The sequence below is a fragment of the Trematomus bernacchii genome, unplaced genomic scaffold (assembly GCF_902827165.1).
Source record: "Trematomus bernacchii unplaced genomic scaffold, fTreBer1.1, whole genome shotgun sequence".
NCBI lineage: Eukaryota > Metazoa > Chordata > Actinopteri > Perciformes > Nototheniidae > Trematomus > Trematomus bernacchii.
The window spans coordinates 6,125,088-6,150,092 of NW_022987547.1; the positions used below are offsets into that span (position 1 = coordinate 6,125,088).

Here is a 25,005-nt window from a genome sequence, read left to right on the forward strand (position 1 = left end):
TTTGCAATAAATGTAGAGACCAAATTAATTAAAAGGTAAACTGATATTTAAATATATTATTTATTGGTATTTGTGGGTTATCTGTCGCCACTTTTTAATAGCGGGTAGCTGGCTCCTCCACATGAACTTTTCCATTTCTCAGAATAACAAACATTAAGCCTAGGGGTTAGGGTTAGGGGGTTATTTAGAGAGTCTGAAAAAAAAAGAAAAAAGTGCGTATTTAGAGAGTCTGAAAAAACAATAAAAAAGGAGACAGATAACCCACAAGCACCTATTTTTCTAAGCAAAAGAGAATTTGGTACGTAATTTAGAGGTGTAGGCATAACCAACTTCAACGGTCGCCATGTACATTGAGCTCAAGGCTTCCATAAATCATGCAATCTGAAAAGATGCCATCCATTCCTCGCTGTGTCCGGGCCAGGTTTTGAGACAGCGCTGCCACTTGCGGAGCACTTGGATTGGCTGAAGGAGCAAGGTAGCCCGCAGAGACTGCTCCTTCCCCCGGTTCAGTCCCGTCAGTGGAGCGCGAGGCTCGAAGCACGCACACACACGGTTCACACGGTTCACACATACTTGGCTGCACGCGTGAAAGGTGCCACAGAGAGAGTGGACTCACCGGAGGACTTTGATTTTGTGTGTGGGAGTAATCGGAGCATGAATTGGGCATCAAGACATCGATCCACACCACTAGACAAACCAAGTGAAGCTTTCAAAGGAAAAGCAAACGGAGACAGATTTTAATGCAACATCCTTACAGACGGAGGGCGATGCACTCGCCTCTTGTTCCATAAACTGTCACAGTGTATATGACTGCCAAAACACCGGGCTGGATATTTTTTTGCAAAGCCAATTTGCTGTGCGCTCGGTGTGTTGAGGGGTGACGTTTGGACCGTTGCGCACAACAGCGAGCGAACATTGCGCGTGATTGAGCGCAATTTCCAGAGACTCGGACTTGCCTCAGAGCGGAGTTTGACTCCTCATCATGGGGCACGGTGCACAAACTGATAGAGGAAGAGGAAGAGGAGCGAGATCCTCTCCTGAGATGCTGACCCTGTCCTGGCTTCTGCTTTTTCTCCTGGTGGATATCGGAGTGGCTCAAGGTAAAGTTAAAAGTGTATTTTACCTGTGAACTTGGTTTCAAAGTTTGTTAACTCCTCGAGGCTTACAGCAGGGGTGTAGTGGACCGGAACAATCACCTGAAGTTAGTTTACACACACTCTTAGCAGAAACAATATATTGACTCACCTTTTGGCTACTAGAGATCAAGACAAGCCTGTGTACAAAAAAAGAAGGCCAAAGATTTAAACTATAAATACTTTAGCCTAAATATGAAAAACCATAGAAGTCAAACTAACTCTTTGCTGGAAAAAAAAAGAAAAAAAGGTGAACAAAATAAACCACACTTAATTTCAAATGTATCATTTTCTTTATTCAGTTGTGAAAAACACAAGTGGCTGCTATGTGTAAACATAAACAGTCCCATTATCACATCTGTTTCCTTAGGAAAATAAATGAAGAAGTGCTGTTGTGCTCCAACAGCGCTTCCAAGATAACATCAAAAATAAAATTGAGCCCATATTTAGGGAACTTGTTTTAGATCTTGCTAAAATGGATCCTTAAAGATTGTTATGCACCATTAGATTGACAACAATAACAATGCAGATTGTGAATAATATTACTGGAGGTTACATTTAACAAATAGACCATTATTCCCCTAAATATTTGGAATTAAATTATATTAACATTCTGTCTCATGAACCAATTCTCACTGCTTCTTATGAAGTTTCTTGCGGGCATTAGAACACCTTAGACGCTTGGATGTTCATTCAATAGCTTTTTCCTTGGTTTTCAGGTTTGAACAATTACAGGCAAAATCGTTAATTCCTGGCCATCATATCTTGACATACATATGTGTAGTTTAATTCAAAAATTGGATGTCCATTATTGAGATCCTTAAAGGACGATTTGTGTCGGAGTCCAATGAAGCTATTAAATCTTCTATATTAAAAAGTCTTGACCTTTGCTCAGAGGACAGGTCTTTATTAGAACTGAATAATCGGTATGTTTGAGATGTGGAGTGACTGTGGTTAAGTGTCTGAGGTAATTTTAATTTCCCCCTCTCACTGTATTCATCTTCAACCAGTGAGCATTTTAACCTTCAGTCGGTTCCTCCAGCCTTTTCTCTCAGAAAAGAGCTGTCTGTTGAAAGATGTTTTTCTGTGAGCCGTAGTAGCTGTCAGTTACGGAAAGCATTGAGATAATGCCACAACACCTGAAGCCATTTACTTAATCTGCTCTCTCCTGAGTGGGATTGTCTGTCAAACAAAGGGAGCTCGGAGGAAGCCATCTGTGAGAGGGGTTAATGTTCAGTATGTGTTTGTGCATGTGTGTCAGATGCCAGATGAAGTGTGTATGCCTCTGGATTTAAGGTGGTCTGTCTGCTCTTTCTGAATGAACTATGGCTGAAAAACAAGACGAGATGGGAATAAATGAGCAGAATGTGGGCTTGCAGACAGACGTCAGCAAGGAAAGGCTTACAGAGGCAGATTTCTCAATGATATGACATATTTTTTTTGGAAAGTTCTGGCTGCTCATGCAAAAGCAACACAGGCTTAAATTGGGTGTCCGAGCACATATCCTAGACAGCCATGAGGGTCTGTGAGCAACCTTATCTAGCTGCTCCAGACCTTCATCTCACTCCTACATAGTTAATGAGCAAGAGAGGGCGAGGAAGAATGAAAAACAGCACAGGTCCGGTTTCTGAAGGGCAGGGTGAGATGACATAATACCCATTTCCAGACCCCAGAGAGCCTCTGTGTCATTGACTAGATGGGAATACGAACAAGGTCCTTTTCTGTCCATTAAGAAGTCAATACAGCAGGATAACATTGTTTGAGACTAATTAATGGGCCCCGCTATTTTTGGGCACTGATGAGCTCTACACATTCCTAAATCACTGGAGAGTCACTTCCTCAGTGTAAAACTACTGGTGATTAAAGTGGCTCACTTACCCTGGCGCTCCCCGTACAACAAACCCCTTCCCTGCATATTTTATTTTGGATTCATTTTAATATGCGTATACTTGGTACATTTCATTTGGCTATTGCATTTTATTTGTAATTCCTGACGTTGCCTTTTGAGAGGACTCGCTCTCACCCTGTCTACAGACTGAAGTGAGTGCTGGGAAATGAGAGTGCTCATTAACCTGCTGAACTCTTGACAAAGGAGACAGGTTTAGACAGATATAAGCTGGGAGCTGCCAGAAAGGTAGCAGGGAGCTCTGTGACAGTAGCTTGATTGGGAACCCTTGGTGCAAGAACAGATGTACTCCTGGTATTTCCAGCACACCGGCAGAGCTGAACAATATGTGCAGTGTCCGTATCTGTGTGCATGTTGTTGTAAAAGTTGATGGAGGATGTCAAGTTGTTTTGGGAATGAGGAATCTCATGATGATATGTGAGAAAAAAAAAAACCAGCAGGAGATGTTTAAAACAGTTTTTTCTTTTTGGAGGAGGGAAATGTAAAAATAGTTTTTAAATTCTGCTGGGTGAATCTGAAATGTTAGAATTTGTCATCCGGGAAAAAGACTGGTCAGTGAATCAAGGCGAGAGCTACACTTTCTTTATTGATTTCACATTGAAAAGCTGCTTCAGGGAGGTTGAAAATACCTGCAAATTAAGACACCGTTTAATATGTTAAATATAGGGATGGAGAAAATTACATTTTAAGCGTTTTAAGCTGACCAAAATATAACCTACCTCTGAAATGTTTAGGGCTGCTCCCTGGTAATTAATTTGTTGAATAGTTAGTCCTTTTGGTCTTCGGTTTCTTTAGCCCTTTTTGACAAGCTGAATGAGTCACCCCCGGTAAAGTGGTGCTTTTGTCTGGTTCTTTGAAGATAAACTCCGTTTTTCAGATCTATAGATGAAATCATCAATCATTGTTTTGTCAATAAAATTGTGACGGCACAATTGTTTGTAAAGATTATTGTATCGCTTTAGTCCAGCACAGCCGTAGACGTGTTACTGTATTTCTGTGTTTGAGCAGTGAAGTAAAGTTATAAAAGTATAGTCCTGTGCCGAGGCCTTCCTCAGATCAGTTCAGTTTTTCCACAATGCTGCTTTTATGTCTCTCTCTCTTCCGCTTTTACCGTGTTACTGTCTGTGCTGCTCCCCCCGCTCTCTGATGATGTGTCCTCTGAGGACTGTTTGTGGAGAGAATGTTAAAGTTTCTTTATTATATGTAGTTCTGAAAAATATTGTGACTCAGTGCACAGTAGGACTTTGCTATTTTCCATCTTTACCACACGCTTTTTAGAGTGCAGGTAACATGAATGTTATTTCTATCATTATTATTCTAACAGGCTTCCCTGTGGCCTGACAACTGGCTCCTTGGGGGCCGCTAACATTACAACCATTGCGGTCATTCTATAAACAGGGCCTGTATGCACAATGAGCACATTGTGAGTAAGGCGCAGTTGTAAATTACAGACTGTGATAGCCCTTTGCCAGGAGCCATGAGCTGGCAATATGAAACACTTACAGTCAAGCAGTTTTTGTATGTAATTGATGGAAATTTAGATTCAGTAACACACTCCCTCACACGCAGGTGAAAAAAGAGGGCAAAGTAAACAGTGTGTGTACCGTATGACCGTGTTGAGTGAGGGTCAGAGGTGCTGCTGGTTGCTAGCTGAGCCACAGACGGAGCGTGGTAGCGAGTGATAATTACTGTGAAAAGTGGCTGCTGAGTTTGCTTCCCTGCTTCACTTGATGTCATATACTATTGTTATGATGACAGAAAATATACATAGAGCAGAGAGGGCTGGGAACAGTTCTGCTGCAGTCATCTGGTGGATGATGATATTTTGTGATGTGCTGGTGGAGGCAAATACTGTCATTGTAGCCGGGATTTTAGAAATACTGAGGTCATGAGTTCATACGCAGCAGCCTCAGAAATATTTGACTAGCCAACAAAAATCCTTTGAAATATTGTGATTCTTATAAAAACAGAAATCACAAAAAGAATGTTTACTTAAAAAAAAGATACAAATAAAAATGGTCTAAAGTATATTTTGGATCTTTTCCCACAATGATCTGAGAAACTATATTATTGTATTATATCCGAGTTCATTTCTAAGTATAATCTCAAATTAGTCCTTAAAACTAAATGTAATTTGTGTACGATAGCTAAATGTGAACTCATCCTCAGGGCGCATACAGAAGACCTCAGTGTCAACCATTTCAACATAAGAGTTCCCAGAAGCAATTCTAGTGTTTATTCTGTGTGTTTATGCTTTCTGACCAGCCTGCTTGAAGGATGCCTCTTCCAGTAAAGTAAACATAACCCCCCCCCCCCACCTTTTCCTAATGAGGTTTCTGTAGGAGGTTTGCTTGCCACTTTTATTTGTTGCTCTCATATTATGGGCAATGTGAAACTGGTGCTTTGCAAATAACCCGACCGTTGGGGAGTGTAATATGATTTCTGATTCCTGTGCCATCTCCATCATCTCACCCCTCCTCCCAGAGAGGCAGAGGGAAAAAGGACAGGAAAAGAGTTGCAATGTTGAGAGGGAGATGAGGGTGATCGCAAGGACACAAAAGAGGCAAATGGGACAGAAAGATTAGTGGTGAAGAGTGGAGAGGAAGCTGGAGGAGAGAGAGAGAACAGGGTGAAAGCGTGATATGGAGCGAGGACGGGGACGGACAGGGAAGGAGAGGAGAGTGTGTCATTAATCACCCGGTGTGACACTCTCAACTACAGGGGAGCTTCACAGTGCAACATTCACTTCTATTAGCAGTCCATTAGCAGAGCCCGGCACAAGTAGTAGCACTTGACAGGCAGGCCTCTGCCAGAACGGCTGACCTGTGTCTCGACACAATGTATCGCACCACCAAGATACTGTAGTGTGTGTTTGCTAAGAGTTTGTGTGAGAGTAGGGTAAGTCAAAGTGCAACACAGGGCATGCATTACTGTGACATATTATGGCACGTCTAGCTTTTTAGGCTTTTGACGGCAAATGAAATTAATTGTGTAAAAAGGTCTCACTTTCAATTACCGTATGAGAACGGGCATAATGGTTCTAAAGATGATGATGGTGGTGGTGCTGACCTGATTCCCTGCCTGTGATACCCCCTCTGCCAGAAAATGACTCTTCAAAGTGGAGAGGTGGCTGATGCATTAGAGCTACAGTCATTTGTCATTCAAAGGCTTGTTGGCCTCTTAGTAGCCAAGAGCCCGGTGATTACAGGATCTCAGCCAAGGGGGAAGGGGGTGTGCACCACTGTCCCTGCTCTTGATCTGCAGTTCATTTATGATTAGAGATCAGAGCAGACAGTCGGAAAATCTGGGGTTGAGGGGGGGCAGAGAGGAGCACCAGAGCCAAAGGGGGAGAGAGAAGTGATTATGAGTTAAGTGGCCCTTCCCATGCCATTATAAGAAGCAGGGCTGACAGAGCACATCATGAGTGAGTATAAGTACACACTCCACTTCTGCCCTTTAATTTGGCATCATGGCCTCCCCCCTGTTGCTCAACCACTAATGTCCTTCCACATTTTTGTTTTCCTAACAGGAAATCAGTTAAAGACATGTCACTACAAAGGCAGGTACATGGGGAGTGACTTTAAGATTGGAACATTTCTGAAAAGTTAACACTGTCATTTTATTTTTTCGTACTCATTCACTCATACAGATAATTTACATAGTGCATATCTCTCATCAGCTTTTCTCTATGTTTGTTATATAATTATGTGCTAATCGTCTCCATCATTTAGCTGCTGTAATCATCTGTGGATACAGCAAAAATGAATGTCCTGTACCGTTGCCACACATGCTATTCTACCTAGCAAAGAGGATTAGGGTACAACATAGACAGAGTTAGGGAGGGATTTGTGATGCTGCTGGAATGCTGCTACTCTTATGCATGCACACAGACACTATCAAAAGCTCAAAGTGCTGATGAGCAGTAAAAGGCAGAGTTAGTGGGAATGCTGTTATTTCCCCAATGTCCTTTAAAATTGTTCCCTGCCGTCTTGGTTCCCCGGCCCAGTATGGAGCAGTCTGGCGGATAGCTACTTTCATAAAGTAGCAAGCACAGTCCTAACATGGCACAGCGAGATAATAGAAGCTGCAACAATAGCCCGGAAATTTGGGCCGAACATGCACTGCATGCAGTTTCAAGGTGTGAGATAATCCCAGTTTATCTCAGTTGTTGCATATCTATGGGGCAAAGAAGCAGGTTAAAAACTGGGAGCTCCCTTAAAAGAAAATGTTAACCATGTTTGGAAATGCTTTTTTGAGAATCGGCTGAAAAACATTCCTAGCACTTGAGTGTAGGCAAAATATATAGCTACTGCCAGCACTGGTTGGTTAAGCATTAGCCAGGCTCTGTCCACACACAAACAAACAAGTAGTTTGATTTTGTACTTCCAGAATGATTTTAGTCTGGTTTTCCTATCTAATGTCAAAAACAATTACACAAAAATATATTGGAGAGAGTGTAACATGTGTCCTATACCCTCAGCCAGAGCTACTTTCGATCCCACACACATGTTCTGTACACAAGTCACATACCTTTTAACTGCAGACAGAGGCATGAAAACAGCAGTAGAAATTGCACGTAAAACAAACCTTTGAAATGTAGACATTGTCACTTTGATAGATGATGACATCTATCAAAGATTGTCCTAAATACAGTCTAGAGCACAAACATCTTTATCTCAAGGAGCTCTTCCAATCGTGGGCTCTGTCGCCGCCGGGGCACCTTTGAAGTTCAAGCCAGCCTACATGTTAGGGTCTGATGAGAAGGGGGAACGTACCACTGAGTCGGTAATGAGTGAGATGATCTCAGCGGTGACTCACAACACCTGAGTCACACTCACTGCGTGGAGGCTTTGGCAATCACTTTAACTTTTACGTCTCTATGGAAATCCAGCCTTCCCTCCAGAAAGGAAATACAGCTGCTATCTTTCCCTCTGTTCTGACTCTGATTGACAAAGCTAAACCCTTAATCCTGGCTTTGCCCTGTCTTGTGCTCGGAGCCTGAGCCTCACCAGTGGAATGGGACTAAAGCAAATATATAAAAGCCCTTGTGAATAATAGAAACAGTATTTATTTATTATAAGTAATTTGCAAAGCTGACGTGTGTATTTTGTGAAACCCTCAAGTGTTTTACGCATTGTATGTACCTGCAGACTGGAGCTTTTACTTCGTTTTGTTGTTGAATGTGTCACATCTCTGCATTGTGTAGAGCCCTGGTAGTTTCCAGACGCTGCACTAATGTCTTGTTGGGGAGGGCTGTGGTATATGTATGTCAGCAGAACAGAGAGAGGGGGGAAGGAGGGAGGGGGGGGGGGCAGGTATGGGACCACTGGTCCCGGCTGAAACATGAGAGCAGGAGACCCACGCTCCCCATTTCCTGTCTCCACTTCATCAGCATCTTGCTCTCTGTTATTTCTGCGCTCTTAAAGCATCCGATGAAAGCCTTGCCACAGATAAATGTTTGTGCCTCCGTGTTTTTTTATAGGGCTCAAATGAGGGACTTTATCCGCCTGCAACCCCCCATTCCCTCTTTTTGCTCCATTCCTGTGTCTGCTTTGAGATGCCACAAGAGAAGTTATAGCCTCTGGTTTACATTACGGTTCCTTTGAGATGTGCTTGGGACGCCTAGCAGGACAATGCTTGTTCTTGTTCTTCTAAAGGAATACATTTTTACAAGACGTAAGGGAAAGGCCACGAGAAAATAATTATTTGACCTCACCGCATTTGTGCTTACTTTGTAAGAACTAATGATTTCCACCTATGGATTCCTTCAGTTCTGGTCAATGAGAAGTAATCTTCTTTTGAAAAGAAACCCATACTTGTGTCCTTAGCAGTCTGCACCCTTTCACCCCTTATCACCTCAAACAATATTTTCTTTCCATAATTCAGTTTGCTTCTGTTTTCTTAGCTTTCTGTATGAGCATAGTCTTTTGTGTGTGTGCCACAGTGTGTATGCGCGAGTGTGTTTATTCAATAATAACAGAGTCCGAGAAAGTCTGTTTCAGATAAATCCGTGTGAATACCAGACCATTCATCCCCAGGAAATCAATCTTTCTCATAATTCCCCTCATTTTTCTTCCATCTGTTATCTACAGAGCTGCCAAACAGACTTTTAAACAGTGCAGACCATTACCAGAGGGCAGAATTAAATGTGTGTCACAATGCCAGCCTGTATAGTTGTTGTTGTTCTTACCGAGTTAAATGAGGTGCTAAATTAAAGCTTCACAAACGGTATGCACTGTTGTATGATTAAACCCCTCAACTCTCCATGTTGACAAGAGCAGAGAAAAGTCGAAATGTGAGTTAAGAGTAGGGTATTAAAAAAAAAAACATTATGCTTTTGAAACCATGCTTGATGGCATTTGATGAACTGGTGTTTGTGTCTGTTTTTCTGTAATTACTCTGTACAAGTCTCAACAAACACGGGGGAATTCATGACCAGCATCTTGGAAACATTTGGATTCTGCAGTCAGGTCTGAACGCAAAAGAAGAGTTAACCACCCACTACAACCACCAAACACCCACCAACCCGTACACCCTACTGCGAGACCTCTTTTTCTTCATTTTGGAGCTTTGTTACTGTGAGTCCAGTAATGGGTTGCAACTCGAGATTGCTGTTGGGTGTCAGCACTTTTCCTGTGTTTGTACAGCGTGTGTTTGTGAGCCTGTGTGTGTGCCATATCTCCACCATCAGTCCCCGGTGACCTAAGTACTGGCAGACAGTGTTTTAACTGGGGCAGGCTCAATGGGTCTCATTTAAATGGGGCCCAGACAGAAGCCCCACGGTGAAGGGTTACTTTATGACTTAAGATGTAAAGCACACTGTCGAGGCTGCTACAATTTGTGTGCTTGCCAGAGAAGGCAAACTGCACTGTATTGGTCTATACTTCAGGAAACTGTCAGGGAACCAAAAAGCACTGCTAATGTTTCAAATCTGCCAAATTATTTGGTTCCACATGGAGAATAAGTGGCTGTATTATCTTTGAATTGAATACATTCTTCAGTTCATGAATACTATGGAGATGAGGTTGATAATGACAGAGAGAAATCTGCGCAGCTCCCAAAGTTCACTGCACAAAATGTCAGAATTCCTAATGAGCTCAATGTGTCAGTCCCTGCTTGTCCTACATGATGTTCGAACATAAAAGGATTGAGCTAATCACATTTACAAAATGTCTGTAGTACAGCGCAAGCATGTCATCATCGGCTGAAAGAATGCCTACTTTAATACACTAGACAATATGTGCTGTAGAACAAATGCCGATTTTCAAGTTTTGTAAGAGATTGGCAGCAGAGGAGTGCTTCCAGCTGTGCATTGGCTCCCTTCAAGGAGCTAACCAAACAGTAGGCAGAAGGTGAATAATGGATGTTGATGTGTTATATGCCCTGAAATGCAGAAGGAGAGGGAGAGAAAAAAAAGCAGGAGTTTTTCCTAAACCAGGTCAAATGGCTGCATTGGCCCTATTTTGTATACCGATGAGCATTCCCACAGTAAACACGACTCCTGTTTGCTGTTTCACATCCGAGGGCTCCAAATCCGTCTGGGCATGGAAGCCAAAAAATATTGGCCGTTACTGAGCTACCTATAGATTAGAACAAGCCTGCAGTGTTATCACAACATACTGTAAAGGAGTAGTTTCTACATTTAGCACATTTTACAGATGTAATGCATAGTATTACTACTGTTAGTAATAGGGATCATAGGACAATATTTGTGCAGATCTATTATCTTTAATGGTAATACTGTGCGTTTATTGGGATTATGTTCTCCCTTGCTCTGGTAGGAAGTACACAGTGGAGGGTTTTGTTGAACTGCTCTCCATCAAGTCAAGGTAATGGAGAAATGAAATCCGAGTTTGGAAAAAATGAGCGAGCTTTGTAAGATGACAGGCTTGTTTCTCTAATTCCAGACCTCAATAAACTATGACCCCATACAGTTCCCCAGCTGCACTGGAGTCAGCACACCAACTGTAAACTGATACACCATAATGGCTTGCTGCAGATATGCTGGAGCATGTGCAGCGGAAACGGATAATTCAGCGGTGACACACCATGCATAGGGGTTCCCATGGTTGACGTTGGGTAAGACGATCTTTCAGGTAAAGGCAGAGGGGGCTACACTGGAGAGAGATGGTGGGGGAGTGTAGAGGAAGGAGCAGCGCACTGGTAAATCATACCTCCTGATGAGTTCCCTTCAGTAGCTGCTTGTTTAAACCCCATTCCTTACCCGGCGCATTTAGAAAGCTGCACATTACTAAATCATGGTATTTTTTGTTTTCACAAGTCTACAAAGGCTTACTAGCTTTCTGCTAGCCACATTTTTTTGTTATCACTCTTTTTCCATGCCAAATGTTTTATTTAGCAGCATGCTCTAGCCCCAGACCTCGCCAACAAAAGCAATGATAACGGCCAAAGGATGAGTCAAGGAGGAGGAGGAGGTGGAGAAAAGGAATGAAACGAGACAGAGATAGCCACTCCTAAGCTGCGTGGCTCGCACCCACAGGATGAACACACTGAGAGCATCCAGGATTCAGGCACATTAACCCACAGCTATTCTGGGCGGTTTTGTGTGGCTTTTTGTTCGTGGAAAAGAGGCAAAAATCTGGTAAACAAATTCAACAATTTTAGGCAATCCAATGTGTTGTAAGGATTGGGCAGCTTTGAGCATTACCAACTCGCTTACATGCACGTTTCCAACCCCCTGCAATTTTTGGGGGAAATTTGACGGGGTAATCTGAGCCTTATTGTGTTGCTTTTCTGTGGAACACCAGATACCAGCGCAACCTGTTTTGGGTTTGGACTGCCATTTCTCTTACTGGCAGTTGTTTCCACATTGATTGAATTTGAGGGCGAGTGGCATGAGAAACTCAAGCTGGAATATTTACACTTTAGCTTCCATTTAGGTTATTTTGCCATAGTTTGTTTTAATAGGAGCTTGAGAGAAAGCAGTATACTGTTTGAGGAGTTTTTAACGGGGCATGTCAAATCCAAGGAGTGTCAGCGCAGCGGTCACTCTGTTAACACGTTACTCTGTCTAAAGCCGGTGGTCATGGAGTCAAATGGATTGGTCAAAGCAGGTCCGACTCACACAGGCACCTAACAAGGTCAGGAAGAGGGGGAGGACAAAAGTGATCAGCGCTTTGATGGATTTGTCACAATGAGGGGATGTAGCTGTCTCACATCTATCAGTGGCTAAAGGGGTTTCACTGCTCAGGCTGTCACATCCAACTTTACTTACTCTTTAAGAAGAGGCTGGGTGTCAGATGGGAAAATATAGTGTCAGAGCCTACAAAGAGTGTTTTTGTAGACGTTTACAATGCCCCAGTTGCACGCACACAGACTATGTTCTTTGTATTGGGGTGGTCTCTTGAGATTGAAGCAGACATTTTAATTCAATCAGCCCCAAACAGCAATAATGCCCCCGGCCCCCTAACACTCACTCATCTCACTGCAGTGATACAATTACGAGCTGAGCTGCATTGGCCATCTTGTTGTGATTATACGTGTTTACATGGGTGGGAGGTGTTTACTGTGGAAAATGCGGGCCCTGTCCTGCTGCCCATTTAGCTACTGGAGAAAAAGAGCTGCTGTTAGATTTTATTTATTTATCGTCTCCGGAACAGAGTTATAATTATTCTCTACCCAGCATTACAATTGTCTTCCTGAGTCCTTGAGAGTCTTAAAATGAGCGACTTCAGTTTCAGCAAAAAGAATGGCTTGAATGGCCCTGCACAAGAAAACACGCTGAATGGGTTTGTATGTGAGGACCTTTTTAGCATGTTTTCCCAATAACTGAAATACAGTTTTTACCTACTTTTGTGAGCTTTTTTTGCTTTTTATAATAGATTATGAAATATGGGCAATATGCCAATTCGAGTTTGATCCACAGGTGGAAAATCTCAAACCTTGTACTTTAAAGTACTTAAGTACTTTTCAATTGATTTGCACTGTAATGAAGGTTAATAAAGTGTACAAAAGATATTTTCCTGAATGTAAAAATGTGCAAAGAAACTCTGTAATAGAAAATAACAATAAGATATTTCAAAATTAAAAGTATAAATAAAACCTGGATTTATGGTCTTAAAAAAGTAAGTAAAAAAGTCCTTTAAACGTAACGCAATGCATTCTATAAAGAGCAAAAAAAAAGGAGTAAGTAGTTTTTCAGTAATTGCATACACAATCAGTCTCTTAAATTGCACAAGACTTTTCAAAAGAGAAAATCTAATCATTTGCCTTGCATTTCATATTTGTAAGTACCCATCCACCAGCGGCCTTGTATCTTCCCATCACTGCGGCTATCTGGTGATAACATTGCCTCACTAATCTTACTGATGGTCACATTCTCTTTTCAGGCCCCAGCACTCTGTTTTATTGGTGTAGCATTATGCACAGTGTGTTGACCATTGTTTACTCCACAACATACCACTTGTTATCTTCTGCAGCAAATGGCCATGTCTTTACCAATCACGTCTGGCTTTTGTCTACTTTTCCTTTTTTCACTGGAAGAGCAGCCATTTAGTGCAAGGGTCAGGGTTGTAATTGACAGCCACCACTAAACAAATCTGCCCTGCTCGGCGGTACACCAACCCCACCTCCCGTCCCCTCCCGCCACTCTAATCTAACTAATGCACCCATGTGTGTGCTGCAAAGTGAATTAAGCATAGAAAACTCAATACCTGATCCATCTGACGGAGCTGCCTGCGTGCACATTAGCAGTTTCTCTGCAGCCTCTGTAATTGTATTACACAAGTTGGCCGCTCTAACGATCAGGCCTTACACACACTTACACACTTATACACACTCGCCCTGTTGTCGTTAATCGCTGCCTTCGCTGGCCCCGGAGGCGTGCAGCGGGCCAAGAACGGAGCGATCGAGAAGGAGGATGATGAGGCGAGTAGTTCAGCCCTCCCTCAAGGCTGACATGAAATGAAATCATAGTCTGTGTCTATGTGTGTGTGTGCGTGCATATGTGGTGTGAATTTGGTACACAGCATCTTTTTCTTCTTTTATAGCTCTGTTGTCGGACTCTCTGTATCTGCCGCTTTGCCTTCTAATCAGTGCTTTTCCGGGCACTCCTGCTGTGTGGCCCGGTTTCTTTTTCTGCCTTCCCACACATCCCACCGGCTGCTATCTGTGTACTGTCAGCAGTACTGCCCCATTGCCAGGGACCACACCGGGATAAGATGAGCTTACAATCTCCTCCTTTCCTCCCCACTAATCTCCCTTCACCTGTGCAAGGTTACAAAAACATATCTGAAGTATTTTCACATTATAGAGCAGATAAGGGGGGGGGGAGAACTGATGAGATGTAGATGTATTAATGAACAATGTATTGATCCCATGAGGTAGTAAACACATACCTATGCTTCCCTTCCCTATGACTTTATCAGTGGGAGTCCAGCAAGAGGGAGGGAGATAGCGATGAGAACAAGAGAGGGTGATTAAAAGGGTTGTTGTGTTGATTTGCTGTGTGTTGCCATGCAAGCAACCATTTTCTCCGGCCGCACTAATGGAGACTTCAGTTTGAGTCCAGAGAGAAGCTCTTTAACATTTTATTCCTTCTAACAGGCTGATTTATAATGATGAGCCCCAGACTCTTCCCGCCGCAGCAGGGCATCACAAAGAGTCCTGGGAATGGAGGGAACTATATATAGAGACCACGAAGGGACTCGCTACAGGCATGAGAGAATCTGGCTGATAAATGGTGAAAGATGACCTCCCGCATAGCCCAGCCCAAGGCTCACAATGTATAGATGCACTGTGTTGTCCGAAAGACCTCTGTGACCTCTATATAACCACTAAGGTCACCCCCCGTATTCCAGTGATACCCTACCTGCCAGATGACAACCCATAGTCGGGTCCAGTCTGTTTGCATGTGTGTGTGTGTGCATGTGTCAAAATCCCTCGGGGACGACTTGTCGGAGAGGTTATCAGATGTGCCTGTGTGTGCGTACATGCAAACTCACATTTGTTTGTGTGCGGCAGTGTGTGTGCGCACATAACAGAGGTGGAACAGGGAAGAGCGGGTTTGGGCATGCTTTATCACGCTTATCTGAAAGGTCACTCCATCATTGTCGGTCTGCACTTTACAGAACCTCCCCGTATAGTCGCCGCAAGGCAAACTGATCATGGAGACAGAGAAGAAGGAGAGGGTTGATAGATATTAGAGTTCACCTGGAAATGTTTCACAGGATTGAAGGAAACTTCCCAAAAGTTGGCAAAAGAAGATGCAAATTGAAAGTGCAATGTCTTTCATTTATCAAAGTAAACTTGAGAGACGTGCGCTATCTGCTAATAGCTCTGAATAATCTAAGAAATTATCAATATTCATGGTGCTTTACTACGTTTATGAAACATTGTAAAGCATTTTATAGTGAGTTCTAAGATCAAGTACCATCATACTCCATGTTTACAAATGCATCATAAACCTATATTTATATTCATATATTATGTAATATAATAATAATGCATTATAAAAAGTTGTATGCATTATAACTATGACAAATGCAAGTCATCGGCAAATATTAATTAGTATCATGCTTAACTTTATATATATATCTTTTTTTTACATTTATTTTCATTGTATGCAAACAGGCCAGTTGAATTCCATGTTGTTGGAAAATGAACGAAAGGGACGTGATTAGGGAACAAGCTTAAAAAATAGTAAGCCTATGAAGGGGTTAGTAATGTTTGTAAGCATAATTATCTCTGGAGTGAAAAGGTGTAGAGGTAGGGGCTTGTCCTTCTGTGTCTACTGTGCACAAGCCTAATCTCTGAGTGACACTAATCCTCCTGGTTCTGCTGGTTATCCCTCCTCCTCCCATTATCCCCAGTAGGTATTCCCTCACTGCCAAAGTTCCTTCTGTGACACCCATCTCCTGTTTTCCCCCACCTTATCCCCTCCTCTGCCTCTCCTCCAGCACTGTGTTTGTTTTCGCCGTTGTGTCTGAGTGACATTAGCCAAAGTAATCCAATAGAAAGCTCGTCATACCCGGCGCAGGGTTCTGTGGGGTTGAGGTGTTTCCATGGGGATCGCATGGATTGCTAATTAAGCTCATTAAAGCTCGTTATTAAAGCTCGTTAAATCTCATCCTGACACGGTGGCGCAGCTCCTGGTGTCTAACTTTACTAATTTATACAATAATAGACACTCACAAACATGCACACTCACACAGAAGTCACCAGTATAATGCATTTTGTCGGGTGTAATTAAAGCTCTCAATAAGCCCTGCAGTTTTCCCCACTCCTCGGTTTGAACGGAATGGAAAGAGTTTTGTGAACAATATCATTTACATACCCAAACACAACCATTTGTGGCTGTGCAGAGTTGATGTGAGGTTACTGTAAGTGGGAATTTAAAAAGAAAAACGAGTTCCCTGCCATTACCAGAGACAACATATCATTCATGAATGATTTGTTGGAGCCATGGGGGATATTTGAGGGAAGTGGAAGTGAGGGGAAAAGAAATACCTGACTTTATTTTTCACACACACACTGAACCGTGTTACTGTGTGCCCTTCGACCTCACTCTGAGTTTACACGTCAATTCCAAATAGTGTTCTTCGGCTGTGAGGGGGAACAGTAAACCATGTTTTTTGGGGTCTTCAGAGAGTTGAGTGGAACAGTGTGTAAGTGTGTGTGCAGAGAGAGAGAGAGAGAAAAGGAGAGCGAGAGAGACTCCTCTTACAACCTGAATCACCCCTTTGATGCTGACTGGCCTTGACACCAACAATGTGGCCTTTCACCGCCCTCACCCACCTCTGAGGAGCTTACCAAGAACACACACGTATCCAGTCTCTTTCTCTCTCTGTCACTTTGTCTCTTTGGTTTTCCTCCTTTATTTATTCGTGACCATTCACAAAGGAAATGGCAATTTAGCCGAAAAGAAAATAATGTCTAAAAGGAAGAGGAGCAAGATGTCACATGGCTTTAGTTAAAAATTGAAAGCATCGGATTTGGCCAGAAAGATTCTGCATTTTCCCAGCAGAACTGATGATTCTTTGCAGAAATTGCATTGTAAACACTAGAGAAATGAAAGGATATTGAGCGGTGAATAGTGAGGAGTGGAAGCGGTCAGGGCCAGAGGGACACTAAGACATAGGATTTCTCCAGTGCCCCCTAACACTTTATCTTTGTTTCATTTTTCCCGTAAAATATCCCCTTTTTTGCTCAACCGCTCTCGCCATTCCTTTGACATGAAAGGGATTTCAACCCTTAAAGTCTTTTTAAATGTATCCTTTGTCAAAACGGCCGTGGTTAAACAGTCTGTGAAGGAAGTCCATTCCAGATGAAAGTTGAAACACTCGTAGGGAGGTTCTGAAGTACGTCCTGCCTAGGGACATCCATCATTGACATCACCGCTAATTTTGGTGACATACTCAGCAAAACATGCCCAGCTGTGTGTGAAAGAAATACATGAACTCAGTGTTTCCATGTGATTTTTTTTTTTCTTCATCCCGTACTTTTCAACAGCTTACAAAGGCCAGCGCTTATATCAAACATGTGTTTCTTTAACGCTCCATGTGTGAAAGGAATTGACTGTGATTGCGCTGACAAATGATGTTTCCAGTTGAGTGTAAGGCTGATGGAACATCAATTCTACTACGAACTTAATCTCTGTTTACTTTAGGCATGCTCTGATGGAGCTGTTAGCATTAATTAGCATTAGCCCCTTCAATAATGCGGCCACATTGGCTGCTGTGGGCGGAGAGACGTTTATAGAGTTTGACACAACTTGACAGAGGTGAAGATCTTTCCCCAGGGCTGTGGCCTTCTGCGTGCCATAATGAGATAATGTGAGAGTGCAATGATGACACTGACCTGGGGTGTGTGCTTCTCAATCACACAACAGTTCACTAAATGGCGATGGTCATCAAAAGGTAGACGCGTGCTACACAATCATGTGAAAAGAAAAGACAGGAAATCTTTCCAGTTTTTTTGTTTCCACTGACTTCTCTTCAAAACCAACAAGATTCTAGTGGTTAGGACATTAGCTCCGTTTCTTGCTGACGCTCTCGAGTTAAACGCATCTCACAGAGCATGCTATTTCCTGAAGATGAATAGTACTCTGTGATGAGTGGAGCTAAATGCAACCAGTCATTTCCCCTGGAGCACGAGTCTGTGTTTAGGTGATGGGTCGAACTGAGGATGTGGGCAGTAGCAGTATGGCTTTGTTGGTGCCTCGCTGCCTGCTTCCTCGGTCTCTTTGCCACGTGGAGGCTAGGCCATTAAAGCTGATGTTTGTCTATTTCTCCTCAGTGAATGACTTGTGTGGTTAAGACTCAGCCAAAATGACGAACCTAAAGATGACTGGAGCCAGATCCAAAGTTTCGCCTATTGATTTAGAAATTGGAGAGGAGCTTCTTCTCCTGATACTAAATGTTACATTTATTTTCAAAACCCTCCAAGCTGTGCCACCCACCTCAGGAAAACCATCTCTTGCCAGATGCCTTTCTTTTGTGTTGTTTCGCACAAACGTTTTTGAGTGTAAGAGATGGATTTATATGGCCTATATTTCTTGATATTTTAAAGCATTCAAACATCAAAAGGTAATCCAGGATTACTTTAAATGCAGTCAACTGTTATTGTTGTTCCTCAATCATTCACCATTTATATATTTATACTTTTTAAGATACGTGGCATAAAATAAACCGTTGCGGCAATAGTTTCTTCTACACAATTCGTGGGGGAAAAAACCCAACAATTTTCTAATGTATAATCAATTAGAGCCAGGGTGATGATTAAGTTAGTTAAAGCCATTTCCCACCTAATGTACAGTGATTACAGTAATGGCTACAGTGGACATCCTTCTACTGCCCATTGATTAATTAGGGAATCTAGTTTCCTCATTCTGTAAGCATTGGGTCAAGCCATCTGCAGTCAGGGAGCCTTTGCGCTCCACCCAGCTGCCGCCTGCCTGCCTGCATCCACAGCTTCAGTGTTCAAAGGCTCATATTCCAGTCTTTCTGACTGGGGTGGTTGGCTTTGATAGTCAGGCCTGTTTACCACTTCATGTCCTGGGGGCTAACCAGGCTCAGATCACCCTCAGATGAACTGAGGAGTGAGGGAAATATTCAACACAGCTGTGCTTTCTCTGAGGGCCGGGGCCAGGAGAGACATGCTGCTACGCTTTCAGGTACAGGGCAGGTCTCTCCTCTGAAGCTGTCTTCAGAGAGCCTGTTTGCATTTATAAAAATGTTTGCTTGGATACGAAAATAAAGATTTCCCCAATGGCTAGGGATGGGAATGAAAAGAGAGAAAGTGAGCTGGATGGAGATAAAAGATCTTTTTAACAGGTAGGAAGGCAGATAACCCAGCGGCTGCTAGGGAATATAGCAGCAAATCAAAGGTAGTGGTAGTCAGAAGACTCTGGCGGGCAAACTATCCTTGAATAAATCCAGCCTGTCTCTCCCCAGAAGCTTAGATTAAGAAAAATTGTGTTGGGAATGTCGATACTGTACTTTTTGTACAGTCGTATGTCTTACACGGACTTGATGCTTAATCCCAGTTGAATAACAGTCGCTCATCCTGAAGGTCTTCCTCTTTCAGTTTAAGATACACGTGTGATGGGGAAACATTCGGCGTCGACTCTTTTTTTCCCTCTGTTAAGATTTCTCTACGCCAGCTTTGTTGCTTTGACCAATTTACCATGTCTGTGTGCCTGCACAACAAACCCTAGGGCTGGCAGCAGCTATACGAGTGGCACAGGGAGTCTGCCGTGTAATGAATAGAGGGCATGGCTAGCTATTTGGCAGGAGTGGATGGGAGGGGATCGCATATGCTGTTAACTTGGGCAGAGTTAAGAATTATGTCAGGTAGTACGGAAACAGCTTTGGTCTGCCAATAATCAATGATCATCGTGTTTTCTGAACATTTGTGGTTTAGTTTTATTCTGCCGGCTGCTGGGCAGTTGTCCCTCTTGTGTGTTTGCTCTGTATGACCATGCCTAGCTCACTCTAATTATCAACCCATTCTTAATTCATGAGTTTGGCCTGGCAGATTAATGCATATGAGCTCCAATGTGTGTTTACCAAATTAAGGATTCATCATGTGGCTCCATAGTGGGCCTCCTCCACCCTTACCCACTTTCTCCATTCTGTCATACACAAACCTAAAATGCATATACCGTACACATTGTGATTGATGCACCTACAATACTACATTAGAGCCTCATATCAGCTTTTTATGTAGAGTATACTCCTGAGTCATCACCATTATACATTTACAGCATTTACATTTTGTCTAATTAATGCAAACCACGTTTAACAAATGCAAATCTTTTGAATTGGATGTCTTCCATTTTGTCTTGGGCTTTCCATAGTGAATGTACTGCCTAGCAGAAAATGGAACGACTGTTGTCAAGAGAAGTGGAAATTCATGAGCAAGCAGTGAGCAAAAACATGTTGTGAGCGTATCCATATTGCCCACTGTGTTGCTGGCGCCCGGGCACTACCCCTGTTTTCATACACATCCTGCGCCCCTCTGCTTCACCGGCCCTCCCCGTGTTCCTCCATATTTCCACTAGTTCTCTCCGTCCAAGCTTTGCCTAGTGTGAGTTCTGGCATGCCGGCCCAGCCCTGCCCCTCTCCGCTAGGCTCCACTTCCTCCTCCTGGCTCGGTGGCCTGGCTGCCCGGCGGGGGCAGCCTGCTCACCTCCGGGGCAGCTGGCATGCCTGATGGCCCCATTCATCAGACCTGAGGGAGAGGGTTGGGGGCCCACAATGGGTAGGGGGGGGGGGTTGCATCGTGGGCCTTATTGTTGATTTTATTGGGATAGTTATTAAATAAGCCATGATGACAGGGAAGGTAGAGGAATGCTTTCAACTCTCTCAGCAGGAGATGTCCCACACAGACCCTGGGACGAAATGGATGTCAGAAAGGACGGAAGGAGGGAGGGAACGAGCTTGGCTAACGGTTATTTTCTGAGTCCGAAACACAGTGGGGGGGGGACAGAAACTGGAAGGGACATATTTACCAAGAGAGTGACTTTCAGGAAATGAATCATGGACTTACAGAAAAGTGGGGCATCAAAGAAACGCGCAGAGTTTTTATGGTGAAGGGAAAGATCACAGTTTGTCTTTAAAGACCGATGACTTTCCCTAGGCAAGGAGCTGGCAGCCCACAATGTTGGGGCTGGTAGCTGAATGGCTTATGACTGAATGACAGAAACCCTACTGAGATTGGCCATTAACACACAAAATACACACACATACGCACACAGAGTCCATTGAGTGTCCCAGCAGGGGAGAAGACACAGCCTCTGGGCCAGGGGCCAGGGGCCAGGGGAGGGATCCAAAGGGCAGTGAAGGTCTCCCCACAGTTTCATATACGTCCAGCAGTTAACCATAGCCATGGGAAAATCCAGCCCTGCGCCTCCACACCCTCAGCTGCATTCAAGCCTAACAGTAGCACATCCTTGTGTGTGTGCGAGTGTGTGTGAGATTCCCTTGACCCTAACCCTGCCCCACAGCTGTTGAACAAGGGAGGAAGAAAGCCGTAGCACAGGAGAGAAAGAGGGGGACACAGAGAGAATGGACGGCAGAGATGAGAAAGCTTGAATGTGGTCCCCGGGGGCAAAATGAATGACTCACTGACATCCTTTTGGCTAGACTCAGAAGTCTTGTTGCTCCGTACAATGCTGGAAAAAAATCTTCTACATTTATTGCTACATTTCTCATTCTGTGCTTTGTACTAGACTTTTATGCTAATTCTCTGAAGACCTTCTTGTATTCAAAATTACCTGAGCTTTACAGTAATATCTCAGGGTATTTTTAGGGGCCATTGAGTATGTGTTTTGCGGAATATAAACACCACTTATCTTTGAAATGCAGAACAGGGCCACAAACCTTTTCAAATATTGCAACAACCATAAGCATAATTAAAATGCCTTCACATTTGCGAAATAAGGTTGACTATATAGAGCATCTCAATCACTATGTGTGCTATTAAAATAAAATACTAATTAAAGCTCAACTTCCCCTCCCCCTGCTTATTATTTAGGCTACTTGTGTATTTGGAGAAGACCTGTCCGCCCATCACTGGAACCGTAACAGTCAATCAACTTAAAATAATTCATAGCAATTAAACCGCAAGTTGAAATGACTCTTCGTGTCAGTTGCCAACAATTTAGACGAATCAAAGAAAACAAAACTGCACAAGCATTAATTAAAGTTTATTTAATCAAAGTACTAAAGACAAATACAATTTGAAAACATAAAAAGTTATGGTACCTCCTTGATTCTGACAATGGCAACCGAACAGTGTTCTTATTTCACTGTAGAAATATAACTATGGAAACATTAACAGATATCTGTCATTTAAATATTTTATTTATACAATATTAAAACCATTATTTAAATATGTTGCAGGCTTCTTTTATATGGTATTGGCACTATACGAAAAACTAACAACTTGCAATTTTCATGTTTTCAATTGAACTTTTCTGGTTGGTTTCAGATTGTTTGCATCTGATTATGTTCTCCAAATGCTTTGATGAAACAATTTGGCCAGTCGGGCCACTGTGTTGGAGACTGCTGGCATGTTTGTCCGGGAAACTAACAAAAGTAGCTTGTTAGGAGCCAAGTTTCCCATGAAAAAAAAAGTTCCATGTACGTACTCACTCATTACAAATAAACAAATACAGCTGCCAGCATAATAAATTGCACTTCAAAACATGTGCACATGTTCAAGAACCCTTCTACCCTGCCTAAAATGTACTTAGAGGCATGCGTGTGACCCTGACTGCTGTTTTTCATCCTTCCCCTCAGTCTTGTAATTATCTTGTCAATTAACCTGGAGGTGGAAGGATAAATGACACTCTTGTCTCCTTCACCATCTCCACCGATGCCTCCTGTTTTCCTCTGGTTTCGATCAATGCACAGCTGCGTAAGAAGTTCAAATGAAGTATATTTTGAATATCAGGAGATAGTTGAATTTAATTGAGCTAATAATGTCAAGGTTGCTTTCCCCCACAGAGCGTTCTTTGATACTTTCATTATGTACTGTTGCTCTTTTTCCTCTATTTTAAAACGCTTATTTCCCACATGTTAGTGGGGAAAGGTATTTTCAGTTTAACCAAGTTTTTGGATCAGAGCTGTTATGTATTATAGACTTTCTGTGTCAAACATAACATTTTTGTTCAGTTAAGTTTTCATTTCCAAAATATCTATTCCCCTCCCTAGTCTACTTTGCGTTTTTCTCCTGTTTTACACCTTGATAAAATCAGACACCAAATGCTTGTTTCATTCAGTTCAGTGAATCATCCAAATGAATATAGACTTTTTGCCCTCATTTACTATAAGTTATGTATGCTGTGTGCTAGATCTGCAGCAGTCCGTGGCACATCTGCATAGGCTCAGCAGCGCAGCCTCAGTGAATGAGCCTGCTTCATTGTATTCAGGGGAACAGGGACAGTAGCAGTCACATCTGGGCCAACAAACCACAGAGATTTTTGGACCAATACTGGATCCATCTCCCAGTGCAGAATACCTAACCTCAGCAACAATGACAAGCCCATTATTGAAAACCTAAAAATAGTGTGAGAGGGGATGAATAACTCAACAATCTTATCCATTTTTAACAACACATGTGAAAAATGAAATGACATATGGCTTGGGGAATTGGGAAATATAGAATCTCAGATAGAGATTTGAATGATGAATGGCACATTTTATCCTACTGTGTCCAACACGTCAAGAAAATCTAGAATTTGGACATTTTCCACACATACCCCAAGGACATCCTGAATGCACTATACCTAAAACTTAAAATGACACGTTTCAAGCGCAGATATTTTTTCCCCCACTTGTGCTTAAGAACTCACAAACACATTCTCAGAGATAATCTTGTGTTGACTAAGTGTTTCAAAGATGAGTCTTAAAATAGAGATGGACAATCTCAGTATGGACGGTCAGTGGAGGCAGGTAGTCAATAAGGAAAGATGGGCCTGGCAGCTTGCTTTTGTCCCCCATGCTAACTGACTCATTATTCTGTATCAACTCATTGGATCTCTGCTGTCAAAACATGTTTACAGGCAAGCCGCCACTGACAGATGTGAGCGGCATTTAATAGGCAATCTAGTTGTCAAAGTTATTCCATCAAGGATAAAGACAGAAGCTCAAATAACTGTTTAACTTAACACATATGTACAGCTTTAAAAATAACACAACCTACTGTATATATATTTTTTTGAATAGGTCTACTAAGGACAGTCTTTGGGTGTTCACAAATGTAGGATCGCTGAGAGAGATGAAAAAGGCATAGACTAGATCAAACTAGATTCACATTTATGCATGTATTTGAAATTTAATTCCTTGTATGCGTAAACATTATTTTTTGATAAAGCTGTTTCTGATTTTGAGAGGGGACATTGCGTCTTCACACAATCATATTTTCTGATTAAATAAGCAAAATAACCAATTTCATCATATCATGGTATTAGTTAGTTATGATAATGGTCATAACAAGGGAAATAATTCACAGGATAACCAGTTCACATAGGAAAACCAATTTAATCATATTGGGGTATTGGCTAAATGTATAATAATGTAAATAAGACAGGACATAACCAACAGGAAAGAACCTTCACGTAATGTTTAAAAAAAGAAGAAGAAACAGCTCTTTGTTCTAGCCCCAATCCCTCAGCCTCGGTTCTGCACACCTTTGTACTTCAAGCCTCTTCATAATTGGCATTCTAACACTTCACAGATGGAGTACTGACACCTTGCCCCCATGACCCTGCATAACAACGCTAACTGTATACCTCACACTTCACTAAGCACAACCGCTGCTGTGCACATGTGCATATGTGGGAGAAGACGGAGAGAAAAAAGAAAGAAAAACAGAGAGAAAGATCTATGATCTGTCCACCTGCAGCGTTGTCTGTTCATCTGTCCTGTTGCTGTGTATCTGCAGCTGCTCACTCCACTGAGCACTCAATCACTGGCAATGGTTTGTGAATTTTCTCGTCTG

The 25,005-nt window shown here is 42.5% G+C and overlaps 1 protein-coding gene across 3 annotated transcripts in view; it reads left to right on the forward strand.

Annotated features, from left to right (window-relative positions):
• Nucleotides 1-561: 561 nt before the first annotated feature.
• The window catches only part of unc5c (unc-5 netrin receptor C), a 103,908-nt gene continuing 79,464 nt past the window's right edge, over nt 562-25,005 (forward strand). For all 3 annotated transcript variants that reach the window (XM_034123500.1, XM_034123501.1, XM_034123502.1), the window contains exon 1: nt 562-1,100. In XM_034123500.1, coding sequence (XP_033979391.1) covers nt 983-1,100 — 118 coding nt within the window. In that variant the 5' untranslated portion in view covers nt 562-982. The remainder of the gene's footprint in view (nt 1,101-25,005) is intronic.